At 61.8% G+C, this 15,105-nt stretch overlaps 1 protein-coding gene across 7 annotated transcripts; it reads right to left on the reverse strand.

Annotated features, from left to right (window-relative positions):
* Positions 1-676: 676 nt before the first annotated feature.
* Positions 677-14,794, reverse strand: UNC13D (unc-13 homolog D). Of its 7 annotated transcripts, none has more exons than XM_082371454.1 (32): positions 14,469-14,786; positions 13,678-13,713; positions 13,333-13,440; positions 13,180-13,239; positions 13,025-13,091; positions 12,617-12,797; positions 12,154-12,198; positions 11,951-12,019; positions 11,698-11,767; positions 11,405-11,509; positions 11,220-11,312; positions 11,042-11,145; positions 9,705-9,822; positions 9,474-9,598; positions 9,244-9,334; positions 9,114-9,170; positions 8,930-9,027; positions 8,773-8,824; positions 8,524-8,654; positions 8,316-8,436; positions 7,812-7,955; positions 7,548-7,646; positions 7,233-7,439; positions 6,984-7,052; positions 5,871-6,013; positions 4,097-4,202; positions 3,948-4,019; positions 3,318-3,401; positions 3,102-3,222; positions 2,765-2,888; positions 2,094-2,290; positions 677-1,392 (listed from the first exon to the last, which is right to left on the reverse strand). In XM_082371454.1, exons 1-32 carry the CDS (start codon positions 14,583-14,585, stop codon positions 1,283-1,285), a joined length of 3,324 nt encoding a protein of 1,107 aa, XP_082227580.1. In that variant the 5' UTR covers positions 14,586-14,786; the 3' UTR covers positions 677-1,282. The 7 variants fall into 7 exon arrangements, 6 of the variants coding, with proteins under 6 accessions (XP_082227580.1, XP_082227582.1, XP_082227583.1 ...); XM_082371456.1 differs by having other exon boundaries at positions 5,871-5,950; positions 14,469-14,785; XM_082371457.1 differs by lacking the exon at positions 14,469-14,786 and adding an exon at positions 13,857-14,429.
* Between the last annotated feature and the right edge of the window lie 311 nt (positions 14,795-15,105).

Genomic DNA, 15,105 nt, shown 5'->3' on the forward strand with positions numbered 1-15,105 from the left:
TAAAAGCATCGAAAGAAAGGTGGGCCTGCCCCCTGAGGGAGCCTTTGAGCCACCTCCCTCCCCCTGCTCTTAGCTGGCCTGTTAGGTGGGTGGGAAAACACATACCTTGTGGGCTGTCTATATGGGTCTCAGAGGAGCAGAGCTGAAAGAAGCCTTGGATGTGGTCTTATCTGCCCTCCCCACATCCATCATACCTGTGCAGACTCAGAGAGGTTAGGTGACTCAACCACGGTCACACTAGAATGAGAAGTGAGCCGGTCACACTAGAATGAGAAGTGAGCCTCAGGCTCTGACTCCCAGCACATGGGCCACTCCCCCAGGCAGGTCTGGGGCCCCATTCCTCTAAGCCCTCTGTTCAGAGCAGCCCCTCGGCCTCAACCTGCACCTCTGGGAGGCCCCCCACTCATGGTGCCCCCATGAGTGCCAGGCTCCTGTGTTAGGCAGTGGCGACAGAACCCGATACGTCTGGTGGTGGTTTGTTCGAAGCCTTTGCTGCTGCGTCAGTTACCTCCACACCTACCCCGCTGCTCTGTAACATGGGGGAGTGAGCGGTGGGCCGGGGCCCGGGGTCGGGGGCAGCCCAGGCTCTCCTGAGGGCTGAGAAGGGGTTTGCAATGGCTTGGCTGTAACCTAGGCCCCGCTGCAGGCCAACAGTATGTTTAGTAAGAGGACGATGTATTGTTAATTTTTTTATTTTTGCTAAGAAAATTTCTAGGTACTGTCCCAAGGAGGAGCGGTCCTCAGCAGACACAGCTAGCCAAACTGTGCCAGCCCCACTGCCCACCAGTTCTCACCCCTTCAGAGCCAGAAGGTCCCTGGCTCTAGGCTCCTTAGCCTGGGTGCTGGCAGCTCCCTCAGGAGAGGACCCAGGCTCCCTTCATTATGGCTGCTGAAGAATAGGCCCAAGGCACCTGGCCCCCCACCTCAGTGGCTGGAACAGGCCTGCCAGGAGAGAAGGGCTGAGCCCCTCCTCTGCCAGAGCAGCTTTGCCCGAAGAGGGGAGCAGGGGTAAGGGGTGCAGACAGCTGTCTCCGCTCCCCCAGGGGCTGGATTTGGCAGAGAATGCTGAGGCTGGGGCTGAGGGGAGGAAGGAGGGGGTATAAATACTGCGAATGGGGCCCCCATCACTGTGGGCCCCGGCTCTGGCAGCGGGAACCCCGCACACTGGGGCTCCCCTGACCTGCAGGGCCCTCCTGGAGTGTTAGGCCAGGCGGGAGGGCTGCACTGTGGTGGGGAGAACCCAGGCCTCCCAGGGACCCAAGCCCCGCTGCTGCTGCCCTGGTCACGGGGCGTGCTGGGAGGCCTGCTTGGCTCGCTGCCGCCGCAGCCGCACAAACACCTGGGCCTCGCGGTCACCCTTCCGGCTCTCTAACAGCTGCAGGATTGGATCCCCTGCAAAGAGAGGCATTTGGGGGTCAGACTCGGGGAGTGGCAGGTCCTGCAGCACTGCCCCATTCTCCAGAAACTAGCGATGGGCCCACACCAGCCAAGCTCGCGAGACGGCCTGACAGGTGGGGCAGGAGACGCGCTTGCCACCCCTGGGCAGCGGGGTGCACCTGCGGTGCGAGAGGCTGACGTGTGCCTCAGGTGGCGACTATTACCTTTTCATACAAGAACCTAGGGCCAGTCCACCAATTCGTGCCTCAGTTTACTCATTCGGAGAGTAGCGATAACACCTGCCTCACTGAGTGGTTGTAAGGACTGAGGGTTAACATATGTCCAGTGCTTAGAACTGACCCCTCGTGAGTGCTCAAACACAAGACCTACTCCTCTTACCAAGCTTGGGGACTGCTCTGCAAGAACGTGCCCCCTGGGCACAGAAATGGCCCTTCTCCCCAGGCAAACTTGTCGATGACCTTACCCCACCAGAGAGAGTCGCACACACTTGGCCTAACTTAACCTTCACTGGTCCTTGATCAGGCGCGAGATCTCAGCAACACAAGCCACCACGCTGGCTCCACAGGCTTCCGCCTCCAAGGAGGCTTTCCTCTGACCCCAACTCGGCCTCTGGGGGCCCCTGAGCCTTTCATGGCTGCCCCTCCCCTGTACCCCAGTGCTGGGCGAGGGCCCACACTCACAGGGCTCAGGCCTACCGTTGGGTGCAGGGTAGGTGAGGGGCAGGCGGGTCTGAGGCACGTCGCCGGGCTCCTCAGTCCCCGTCAGGCCCGGCACCGAGCGCAGCGGCAGGAAGGCCTCCCCTTCAAGGTCGTCAGCCCCCAGCGTGTCGTGGTCCAGCACGGTGAGGAGAAGGCACGCCCCATCCTTCTGGCACGGCTCAGCAGGCACCAGGCTGGGCGGGGGACAGAGCCGGGCTCAGCTGCCTGCCCCACGTGCTGCCGCTGCCACCCCCGCCCCCCCCACCCCGCCTCCAAAGCGGGCTCGCCCAGACGGGTGGGATTAGGGTTGAAAGCGCTCAGGCTGGTGTACCTTGGGCCACACGCCATGATGCCTGCTCTGGCTGTGGGCCGATGCTTTAAAGCAGGGGCCCCTGTGTACCCAGGCCTGCCTGACTTGGGGAACAGAGGACCTCAGGGGCAGCACCCTTCCCTGAAAGCAAGCCTCTGAGTCCAACACGTGGGAGGAGTCTCCCCAACAGCCCCACTCCACCTGCAGGGGAGCAGGTTTGAGGCCTGTGCCAGCAAACACTTGTCCCAAGTGCTCCCTCCCGGGGACTCAGACCCAGTCCTCTGAGGGGAGCCCCTAGGCCCGCCTCAGCTGGGAGGAGCAGGCCTGAGGCGGGTCCAGGGCTAGTGGGACCACTCACAATTCAAAGGTCTCATCGAACAGTGGATGAAGGTCCTTCTTGTGCTTTTGGGTCTCTCGGGGGGCCAGCTCAGGGAACTCGTGCCTGGGCTCCAAGGTCAGCTGGACAAAGGGGTCGCTGGAGCCTGGCAAGTGGCCGGGGAGGGGACATTGGCCGAGGATATCCCAGCCCCGCTTCCGGTGCCCACGCCAGCAGCTGTGCCCCGCTCGGCAGCACTGCCCCCTCCTGGTAATCCAGCAGAAATGCACCCAGTGCCCCGGCTGGACGAGCAGAGCCCCCGGAGACTCGGGGGACCAGAGTGGGGCCACGGAGAGTGGCTGGGGCAGCCTCCACTCACCATTGGAGTCCAGGGGCAGCAGGCTGGAGGCGCTGAGCAGCTCCACGTGCAGCTTCTGCTCGGAGGCGCGGTAGGAGGCCTTGACCGTGACGGCCCCGAGCTCCTCGGAGGTGGTCTCTGCCTGGGGGTGGGGCGCAGGGGCAGCGTCAGCAGGGGCTGAGCGGGCGAGGCGGGGCTCCAGGTGCGCAGAGAGCGCGGCGGAGGAGGGAGACTCACCTGCTGCTGGATGCGGCTGCAAAAGTACTTCTGGATGAGCTCCCGGCTGGAGGCCGCCTGCAGCTCCAGGCCCCTCTGCAGAGCCTGGGGAGGGGGCACAGCTGAGGAGTCACTAACTGTCACACTCAGTCGCAGCCCAGTGCTGCCCTTCAGAAGCTTGCAGCCAACGGGGAGACGACAACGTGACGTGGAAAGCACTGGGCGCTGGGGGACCACAGCCAGGGTTGCCCTGGCGACAGCCAGAGGCACCCGACAAGGTGGGCTCCACAGGTGTGTCTCACAGCCGCCCCCGCCCCAACCGTGTTTAGAAGAACTTCACACGTGGAGTGGTTTTTTGTTGGTTTTGGGGGGGGGGGGGCGTTTGTTTGGTTTTGGTTTTGGTTTTTGCTGTGCCACGAAGCATGCAGGATCTTAGTTCCCGGACCAGGGATGGAACCTGCTCCCCCTGCATTGGCAGCGCCGAGTCTTAACCACTGGACTGTCAGGGAAGTCGCCTCAATTATTTTTTTTTTAAAGGGGCCCACATTTTCATTTTGTGCTGGGCCCTGTAAATCACATAGCTGGTCCCGGACACAGGTGAGCACAGGAAGGCAGGCTCCCCACGCCACCAGCTAACCAAAAGGCCCCTACCTGGAAGGTGGCCGTGTGCAGGGCCTCGGGCGGCAGGCCACAGCCCTCTGCGTAGAAGCAGATCTCCAGGTTCTAGGGGGCGAGACATCAGAGGTGACCCCCAGGCACTCTCCCACCAGGGTTTTTATTGTTGTCACTGGTATTATTACCTGTAGTGCGATCTTCAGCCTGCTAGAAGCCAGAGGGCAGCTCCGCTGGGAAGCGGCCACCTCCGCCAGCACCGTGAGTGTGTGGGTCCAGAGCAGGGTCAGAAGGCTGGGGTGACGTGCAGAGGGATGCCGGACACAGGACAGGAGGACAGAGGAGGAGGAAGCGGAGATGCTCTTGAGAAAGAAGAGGCCTCGTGGGACCCAGGTCCACCCCCGTTCCCCAGTGCCTCCCCACCCCCACCCTCCACCTGCCTCCACTGGTGGGACTGGGGCCCAGGCTGCAGGCAGGGGAGGGAGGGAGGGCTGGTCTGCTGAGGGAAGGAGGGCAGGGGCCAGGGCAGACAGGCCCAGTCCTATCCAGCATGTCTTGGAAGCTAGTGAAGGATCCTTCTCACTAGGATTAGCAAACCCCAACAAAAAAGGGAGCAGGAGGGCGGCCCCCCAATGACAGAATCATGAGTCAAGATGGGAGTGACCAAGATGAATAGGATCTCAGCACACAGCATGGATAAGCATGTACTACCTGTGGCGAGAAAAAAATAGCAACCAAGCCACAGTCCCTCCTAATAACAACCTGAAATAACTGAAATTTCACTTGTCAAAGCAGAGTCAGGCAGATAAGCACAAAAATGTGTAATTAAGAATGGGGGGGGGGGCTTCCACGGTGGCGCAGTGCTTAAGAATCCGCCTGCCAGTGCAGGGGACATGGGTTCGAGCCCTGGTCCGGGAAGATCCCACATGCCACGGAGCAACTAAGCCCTTGTGCCACAACTACTGAGCTCGCATGCCACAACTACTGAAGCCCGGCGCCTAGAGCCCGTGTTCCGCAACAAGAGAAGCCACCGCAATGAGAAGCACGTGCACCGCAATGAAGAGCAGCCTCCTGCTCGCCTCAACTAGAGAAAGCCTCCGTGCAGCAACGAAGATCCAACGCAGCCAGAAATAAATAAAATAAATTTAAAAAAATTAAAATAAAATAAAAGTAGTTAATTTAGTCCCCATACTTAAGTGCTCGTTATGCACAGACACTGTTCTAAATGTTCTGAGGCAGTGAGTGGTAAGTCAAGCTCCTGTCTTAGTAGAGATTAAACTCTATTTTGTGTGAAGATCAGAGCTGAACAAATGGCATTCTCTGGCCTAGGAAATAAAGAAGGTGGGCTCCCGAGGCCCCGCTGCCCCACTGGGAGCAGAACTCTGGGGGCCAGCAGCCCCATGTGGAGGACCTGTCGCCATCACCGTCACCGTCGTCACAGCAGCTCAGTCATCAACCACTTCCTTTGCTGCAGGCACTGCTCTCAGCGCTTCACATGACTCATTTAGTCCTCAGTAGAGGCCAGAACTATGATCATCTGCATAGAAAACTTGAGTAATCTGCTCAAGGCCACCCACCAAGCAGCAGTGAAGCTGGAGTATGAATGCAGGTCGTCCAGAGCCCATGCCCTTGACCTCTACCCACTGCTGCCCAGTGTGCTGGGCCCTGTTTTGAGAGAGACCCTAACGAGAAGTTCCCCTGGAACACCAGCTGCCTGTAACGTTAGGGAGGGCAGAGCTGCAGCCTCCCGAAGACGCAGCCCAGGGCTAAGGGAGAAAGGACAGGCAGGTTTCAGCTCAGCCTGAGGTGAAATGGACAGCATTGTGTGGCCATGAGCGCCCTGACCCTTGGAGCAAGCATTTAAGAGAGGCTGGTTGCATCCTCCCCTGAAGATGGATGCTGAGGCCGGGAAGGAGGGGCGGGTGGGAAGAGAGGTGGAGGTGATGGGGCGCTGCTGCAGACCTGCTGAAGTTCTCCTGCACCAAGTTGGTGTTCATGTAGCAGAGCTTCACCTCCAGGAACTTCATCAGGGGCAGAATGGCCTGGGGAGGGGCAGCAGCACGTCTGGTTCTGGCCCATTCTGGTCCCACCCCCATTCCTTTGCCCTGACCCGGAGAGGAAACAGGGCTAGGAGCTTTCCTGCGCATCTGTGGAATGTGTGCAGAGCCAGCCCCTGACCACAGTCGGCTCCAGCCACACTGGAGACAGTATAGCCTTTGCTATAGCCCTGAACCTGCCAGACCTGGTCCTGCCTCAGGGCCTTTGCCCATGCTGTTCTCTCCCGTAGAAATCTTCGTGGCTCCTTCTCTTCCTTCCTTTAGGTCTTGACTCAGCTGTCACCCTCCAAGTAAGGCCTTCTCTGGCCGCTATCTAAAAATACAGTCCTCTGACCCTTCCCATTCCCTTGTGTGCTTTATTTTTCTCTTGAGTGGTTATCATTAACTAACATATGATATGTGTGTGTATACATATATATGTTTATACACACACACACACATATGTATAGTTCTAATAACAGCTATAGTTATAGTTATATACTTAGCTCTTTTTTCACCTCCTCTACTAGAATGAAAACTCTAGGAAGGCAGGGATTTTTGTCACACTGTTCATTGATATATATCCCCAGTGCCTAAATCAATACCTGGGACAAAGTGGGTGCTTAAATAGTTGATGAATTAATGAGTAGCCCTCTCCCTAGCAATCACAGGTGTAATTATTATCCCTGCTGACAGATGAGGAGCCTGAGGTCAGCTGACCTATATAAATAGGACAGCTACGCTAGTAGGCAGCTAAGAAGGAGGCATGCCCAGGGCTGTTTGGCTGCAAAGTCTAAAGCCTCCCCCACTGCAGCTCCCACATTGACTGTCAGTGCTGGGAGAGCCCACGGAATGACCCAACCCCACCCTCTTAGCATCTAAGGGGGAAACCGAGGCCAGGAGGGAACATTCCTTGCCCAAGTCTGGGGGACTTATCTCTGACACCCCATGGCCTTCAGCCCCCTGCCCACCCTAAGCCCCTTTGCAATCCCTGACCCACATTGCTGGCAAAGGTCAGCAAGCAGGGAGGGCCACTCACATCCTCAGGCAGGACGGATTCCTTGATGCCCACGAGTTTCTGGATGTGCTTGGCAATGCCCACCTCCAGCTGGAGACACAAAACGGTAGGAGGGAGGCCAGGGTGTGAGTCGGGGGTCAGGAGAGGTTGCTTGGGGCCTGAGTTTAGGTTCAGGAAGGGAAGGGGGCTGGACATTGGCCCAAGTCCTGCTGGAGGGTACTTCAGGCTGAGGATGGGTGGGGTGGGGTCACTGTGGGTCAAACAAATTACCTGCTCGGCCAAGGTGCGGACGCCAGTGCGGATCTCATGGCCCAGCCCAGCCAGGGCGCCCTGCAGCTGGGCATGCAGCGTGTTCTGCAGCTGCCCCTGCTCCAGCACAGCCCCTACCCGCTGCTCCAGCGCCTCCCATGCCAGCTGGGTGGGCAGCTTGCCGATCACCAGCCGCAGCTGCTCCATGTCATTCACCACCACACATAGCTGCAGGCAGGCATGGGCACAGGGATGCAGAGCTTCCTGAATAGTGCCAGGACCGGCAGGCTCCACCCCTACCCCGTCCCAGCCTCAGCTCGCAGCTCTGGCCCTTACCCTGTTGGCTGCCTGGCCTTGGTCCTTCTGGCCGGCAGAGAGCTCACGGGCCCGGGCCTTTATAAGGCTGCAGTACACCAGGGCCAGCCGACAGGTGTCCTGGGGTGAGGAGGGGATGATCAACGGGGCTGGGGAGTGCCAAGGAGAGGCAGATGAGGGGGAGGCACAGGAATTTCAGTGACTTGGGGGATTTAGGACATAGGCTTTTGGAGGCTGCTAGGATGAGAACTTGGGAGAAATCGTGGGGTGGGAAGGAGGCTGCACCTCCACAAACTTGACGGTGATCATGAAGGCCTCCTCTGGGTCAGGCCAGTCCAGCTGCTGGGCAGTGTGGCTGATCTGGGCAAAGCAGGTGGACAGATCCACAGCCGACGTGCTGTGCTTGGTCAGTTCACCCAGGGGCACCAGCTAGGAGATGGGGGAGTGTGTAGAAAGGAGGGCTCAAGGCTTGCCAAATCCATGCTCTCCCTCCCCACTTCCATTTGCAAGCATCCAGAGCTCATACAGCCAGCAAGCACAGAGCTGGGCAGGGGGCGGCAAGGTGAACAAGCAGGGCTCTGCCCAGCGCCCCCAGGCTGCAGGGATCAGCATGTAAACGAAGCCCACCCCGCCCCCAGTGTAACAGGAGGCAGCATTTTGCACTCAGCTGGCCTCGAGAGCACCGCTCAAAGCTGGTTAACCACTTCTGCACGTGCCACACGGTTGGCGGAGCTGCGAGCCACACCCTGAAATGTGGGACTCTGCCCCTAGCCCAGGCCCCAACCCCACCTCGTCCATCTGCACGGCGCGCTGCACCCGCGCCAGGGCCACGCTGTACGTCTTCTGCAGCCAGGAGGGGATGGCCGGCTGGAACCACTGGTGGAAGCCTTCCAGGGCCAGGACGCCATCCCTGGGGAGAGCCAGGGTCAGCCTGGGGAAAGCCGGGGCCATTGCGGGCTTCGGGCCCTCCTCTCCCTGCAGCCAGCCTGCTGCCCACCTCTCCGAGGGGACCGGGGCCAGCTGGTAGAGCTCCTTGAGGCTGATGTAGAGCTGGAACAGACTTTCGCCCATCTCCGGGGTCACGGCACCGCTCACCACCGCAATGTGGTCCTGCACCCTCTTGGCCACCTGCGAAGGGAAGGCGTGGTGGGCGGAGCTCCAGAGCCAGGGCAGAGGGCGTGGCCTTGGGACACGGGGGGTGGGGGTGGGGGTGGGGGGGGTGGGGGGTTGCAGGGCGGGGGCTCACCAGCCATTGCAGCTCCAGGAAAGCCATGGAGAAGAGGTCGATCTTGAGGACACTGGAGGAAAGGCAGCAGGTGTGACCTGGTGGCACACAGCAGGGTCCCTCTGGTCCCCATTCTGAACCCCTGCTGCACTGCCTCCCGACCCGGCCGCCTGCTCACTTATGGAAGATCTTGTTCCACGTGCGCTGGCACTGGTGCAGGTCGCCAGTGATGTCTTGTACCAGGCTCAGTAAGGCCTTGCCCGCCTCCAGCATGCCCTGGCAGGGACAGAGGTGAGCCAGGCATGACTCTGAGGGGCAAGCATCCCGTCCCACCACCCACCGCCTCACCCGAGCCCCCTCACCTGCACCATGGGCTGATGGTGCTGCTGCTTCAGGTGGAACCATTCAGTGGTGCCGGTCTGTGGGCAGAGAGACAGTGAGCAGGGAGGGCTGCTGGGCCCAGGCACCACACCTACAGGGTGGGCACCATACCCGCAGTGCCTCGGTCACCAGGCGGGGCAGGGGGCCGCTTTCGGGGCACACTTCTCCAAAGGCCTTCATCTTGCACATCTGTACCAGGACCCTGTGGGGAGAGAGAGCCGTGTGCGAGATGCCTGTTGCCTCGTAGCCCCCACGCATTCCTCAGGCAGGCTTCCCCACCCCAGAGGTGCCCCAGCTGTTCCCCGTCCCCGACTCCACTGAAGCGGGGGGTAACCACTGACCTGAGGAGAGACTGCAGCCGGGCTGGGGAGTCGGGGACGGAGAGGGGGAAGACAGACCGGAACCTCCGGATGAGGGAGAGGCCATAGGCCAGGAGGGAGCTGAATGAGGCGGCCAACTCCTCCAGCTGCAAGGCCAGGAAGGTGCTGTGAGGCGGGGGCTGCCTTATGGGGCCCGGGGAGCTGCTCCCTGAGCCCTGCCTGCCCAACACCCCTCGCCCCGCCCCAGCCCACCTGCTCTGCCTTGAGCCGGCCCTGGATCCACTGGTACTCGATGCTGGTGATGGGGTACAGGAGGCAGCTGCTGGGGAACTCCAGGCTCTGGTAGAGACGGCTGTAGGCCAGCCACTGCCTGCGGCAGACAGGAAGCCCTCAGCCTGGCCAAGTGGGGCACCTTCCTTCCCACAGCTCACCTGGCCTGGCCTGGCGGGGGGGAGGGGGGAGGGGCGTTATCCCCACCCCAAAGCCTCCTGGGGATCCCCATCGACCCGCAGAGGCTGAAAACCAGTGGCTGAAGGTAACCCACAGGATTGTTTTTGTTCCCAGAAGTGCTTTTCAAACATGTAAATGAATTGTCCATCTCTTAAATTAGAATATTTGTGATTTTAAAATTCAGGACTTCTTGCTTCTTTTGAGAAATCAGATTTGGAGACTCGAGCCTTCAAGTACATGTAAAACATCAGCTAGAGCATCCCTTTAGAGAGTCAAGGGGAGACTTCACAGAGGTGACCGAACTGAGACAAGAGGGAGGGCGAAGGAGGCTGGGGGAGAAGAGCAGCCCAGGGACAGGCCTCCGCCACGCGGAGGACACAGCGGCCAACCGCACTCCCTGCTGAGGCCCTGCAGGCAAATGAGCCCCTCACCCTCCCTCGGTGCCTGCTCCAGTATCCAGCCTCACTTGCATTCCCCACAGCCATCCAGGAATACCCACCTGCCCACGGTCCTAGAAGCTGCCCTTCTCCGCCAGCCTCCTTCTGACCCCCTACTGAATGCCAAGTGTCAGCTCCCACTCTCACTCCTCCTCCTGGCAGCACCCGGGCTGTGCCCCTACTCCTCTCGTGCATGGAAAGATCTACAAACTCCTGTGTGCCCTTCCTGGCATTCCCGTAATCTAACAAGGCTCAGGGGAGGTGACGGGCCCTCAACACAGATTCAGGAGCATCAGCGCACAGATTTGTTCAATGGCCCTGGTGTCTGGGCCCAGGGTGGCAAACTCAACCGCCCAGAAGGACTCAGGTGATGTCAGGGGACGAAGCGGCCAGATGGCAACTGTGATGGATGGGGGAGGGCACGCTACTCTGCCCTGACCACCTGCAGCCCAGCAAAGCGACAGCCCTGCAATTCCAGCACGAAGCTTTCACGGGAAACTGGTGATGTGAATCTGTACAGCAAATCTCCAGATTTTTAAGTTGGCAACTGACTCAAAACTTAAAATACACAGTTTGGGCCCCAAACAGAAATCTCCTGAGTGTTAGACTTCGGGCTGTCAGCCTGTAGGAGGGCAGGCAGGGAGGGAGAGGGTGTTGCGGCGCAGATGGCCCTCGGGCACTCGGGCTTGGCTGGGCACTCACGCCATGGACCGGTGGAAGTCGGACAGGTCCTTCTGCGTGGAGTGGAGGAAGAGGACGGTGGCGGCCTGGGGGCTCAGCAACCCATCCCAGGAGGTGCTGCCCGCCTGAGGGGACAGGTGGAGGGTGTCAGCACCTGACAGGCAGACCCTGGCCCTGCCCAGCCCCAGGAGGGCAGTACCTGGTGCTGGGTGACCTCGTGGGACACGAGCTGCTGCAGCAGGTGGAGGTGCACCGTGTAGCAGGGCTGCGAGCGGCTGGCCGCGGTGGCTCTCTGCGGGGGGGGCGGGGGGGGGGCGGCACGGCCGTGAGCAGAGGACCCCACGCCCGGTGCAGCCCCTCCTCCCCACCAGCCGGGCCACCTACCCGCTTGTGAATGAACTGGAACTGAAGGTGACACTGACCACGGTCTGGGTAGGTCTCCGTGCAAGGCTCCAGAGGGTACCACTGATCCTCCCGGCAGCGCAGGTCCTGGCAGGCCGGGCAGGCAGGGCATGCCCACACCTGTGAGCCGCAGGCGCCTCACCCGGTCGGGGGCGGGGGCGGCGATGGGAGGCAGACCCCACGCTCCGCTTGGTGCAGACCTGGAACCCCTCCCTTGATCCCCTCGTCACCCCCTCTCTGCCTCTCTCCCGGGAACCTTTCCCCACTCCACTCACCTGTAGTCTCAGAACCACGTTCCCCAGAAAGTCATCCTGGCCTTTGTCCTTCCGGACCTCCTTAAAGATCCTGTTCCAGGCAGGGTCCCGTGAGGGAGAGGGGCCAGGAGCCTGACCGGGTCAGGCTGGAATCTGCTCCCTACCTGCAGCCACCTGGGCCCAGGTGAGAGCCTGCAGCCCAACAACCAGTGTGCATGTGGAGGCAGGGCAGAAGGAGCCCTGACTCCTTCCCCGGGAAACCCATGGCCCTCACCTTCGCAGACCGTGCAGATCTGTGAGCTCCCCAAGCTTCTGTCTGACGGACTCCACGGTGTCCATGTCCCTGGTGGGGCAGAGGTTTGAGCAGGAGGCAGAGAGGGTGTCCTGGGAGCCCCCAACCCCTTTCTGCCACCCTCACCCCCAGGCCCCCTTCTTTTCCCAACCCCTACGGGTTGGGGGGGTGGACATGCCCCTCACCACATGTCCAGATGAAAGCTGGCATTGCTTATGTCCTCAAACTCCCTGTAGTGAGAAAAGAGCATGGCTGAGGGTCTTGGAGGGATAGACCCCTGACCAGGCCACAGGCTACCTCAGCTCCGAGCCTGCCCCCCAAAACTGCCATCCCAGTATCACCCACTGTCAAGTCTTAGTCCCTCCCTGCAGATTCTCCTCCCCTCCCAACTGCATCTCTCTCTCCTTTAAAGTAAGGCTTCAGGCTACCCCCCAGATCAACCCAGATGTGCCTGACCCTCCGCCCCCCACCAGCACGTGGCATTTATGCCATTGCTGTGTCCTGTTTGGCCTCCTGTCAGTCTCCCGTGCCTCAGGATCAGGCTCCTCCCCAAGTCAAACCAAGCTCCCTCCCCCGAGCCAGGAAGTGCTGCTGATCTCATCTACGGGTAGGCCCAGAGCGGGTAGGAGCTGGGGCCAGGCCACGTACAGGATGAAGGTCTCGTCCCAGACGGGGTTGAGTGTCTGGGTGATGACCTGGGTGCGGTGGATCTGCTCCTCTGGGATGGTGTGCCTCACCACGGCCTTCTGCCGTCGCTGGAGCCCAGGGCTGCCCCCCGGCACACCCACCCCCTGCTCGATGCCCAGCAGGCAGTAGGGGTCACTGAACCCTGGGGGGTAAGGGGAGGGGTGTTGGCTAGGCTCCCGGGGAGAGAGCCCTTATCACCCCCTACCCCTCTCCATCCCAGGCTCCAAGGACAAGGGGCCAGCAGCACCAAAGTGAGCCCCAGGGGATGTTTGGGAGATGGGAACTCCCATCACAAGCTCTGGGACAGGCTGTGATGGGGAGAGGAAGGAGCCAGGAAGAAGGCCCTCAGGGCCCCCATCGTCTACTCACCACTGACATCCTTGCCCAGAATGCCCTTGGCTTGTTTCACCGTGGCCTTCAGACAGAATATTGGTTTCTGGAGCGACAGGAGATGGGGCCTGAGTCCCAGAGGGAGCTGGGCTTCGCAGCCCCCGTGCTCGCTCAGGACAGCCCGGCGGGCTTACCTCGAGCTCCTGGACCTGCCGCAGCAGCCGCTGGTGCTCCTCGGGCTCCATGCGGAAGGCCTGGCGGGGTAGGAGTGCGGGAAGCTTGGGGCACGGGGGCGGGGGGACACGGCCACGCTGCAGGGAGGCAGGTGGAGTGGGGGCTGGCCTTACCTCCTGCAGGTATCGAAGCAGCTCAGAGGACTCCCCCACATGGGCGGGCTCGGGCTGACCCAGGCGGTACAGGACCGTGTAGAGAGCTTCCTCGTAGAGCAGGGCCCGCTGAGACACGGCAGGGTCACCTTGGGAACCTCCGTCCACCCACCACAAGGCCTGAGCCCCACCAGCCACCCCTGGCACTCACGGCACATGCCCAAGGCGGGGACCAGGCGTCCACACGCGCAGGGGAAGGGAGGGGGTTGAGACCCAGCCTTGGCCAACAGCCTAGGGGGGTGTTTGGGAGGATGCAGGGCTGCTTCCCAGCACCCCTCTGCGCCCCGGAAACACTCCGATTCTTACCTCCTCTGGGGACAAGTGGTGGGATGGAGGCTCGATCTGGGGAGCGAGGTGGAAAGACAAGGTGTCCCCGAGGCCTGGGCCAGGGCTCGGATGCGGGAGCGGCTCCTCACAGAGCAGGCCCAGCCCGAGGGCTGAGGGGGCCCCAGCACCTGGCCTCCAGCCCCACCAGTGCCGCACACCTGTTCCCACAGCAGGGCTCCCGGGGCTCCGGCACCCGGGCCACCTCCCTCATCCCCTGGCCCGCCGTGGTGGCTCGGGTCCATTGGCGCTCAGCTGCGCCGGCTCAGCTGCACCAGCAGGCGCCCGTGGCCTCAACCTCCCCCAACCTCCCTTCCTTCCCCAGAGGAAACAGCGCTGCTTATCGGGGGCGGCTCCGCTTCGCACCCCGGCGGCGGAAGTGAGGCCCAGCAGCAGAGGTGGGAGACCGGGGGGTCACGCCAAGCAGGCCTGGGGGCTGCTCAGCTGGCCCCCGAAGGCCCAGCCCCCAGCAGGGACACTCCCTGCCTAGTGGAGCTGGTGGCTTTGGGACTGGAGAAGAGGATGGCTGGGGACGGGGCGCGAGAGGGAGGGGGCTCCGAAAGGCTCAGACCCCAGACCTGAGCCCCAGGGTGGCCCAGAGAACACATGGCAGACCCTCTTCTGCAGACCCCGAAGGCTCTGCTGGGGGCTAGGGTGGGCAGGGGAGGGGCACACATCCTCAGCCGCAGCCCACAAGAGTGGGGCACGGCGCACGCAGAGAGGGCAGAGCCCCACCCAGGGCCTGCTCTTCTCCCCACTGAGGTCCCTCCTACCTCCTGAGCCCTGTGGGGCAGGGGATCCTTCAGATCTCTGACCCTGCGGCGCCTTATCTTGATGGCCTGGCGCGAAAGGGGAGGGCGCCGCCGGGGCTGGGAGGAGAGCGTCGCCATGGTGGCCAGCCCTGCCCTTCCCCTCCGCCGTGCCACTGCCTTGGGTGAAGATAGGGAAGCCACAGGCTTATGCAAAGAGCCCAGGGCTGCCACCCGGTGCCAGGGGAAGGGGAAGGAAGGGCGGGTCAGGGCACGGTCAGGCCGGGGTTTCACCACCTTGGGGTTGGGGGGCCCCGGCTCCCAGGCCCCTGCACCTTCCTTCCTCCCTCCCCGCTGGCTGGGATCCTGGGAGGAACTTGGCTGGGCTGGAGGCAGAGGTAGACCAGGTGGGCGGGTCCGCCCCACCCCACCTTCCCACAGGGGCCCTGGGGAGGGTCCAGCGCCGCGGGCAGGGGGCATGAGGGCAGGGGGGCAGCGGGCCTGCCGCATCCAGGTGACTGGGGGACGCTGCCCTGGCCGGTGGGGTTCTCACCCTCAGGTCTCCCTGAACCGGCCGCAGACCCGGGGTAGGGGTGGGCGGGGGACAGGGTGGAGGCCCCGGAGAGGCGTCTCCCCCGCCATCGGCCAACTGCTCAACCGG

The sequence above is a fragment of the Balaenoptera borealis genome (genome assembly GCF_965194805.1).
Source record: "Balaenoptera borealis genome assembly, chromosome: 20".
Classification (NCBI taxonomy): domain Eukaryota; kingdom Metazoa; phylum Chordata; class Mammalia; order Artiodactyla; family Balaenopteridae; genus Balaenoptera; species Balaenoptera borealis.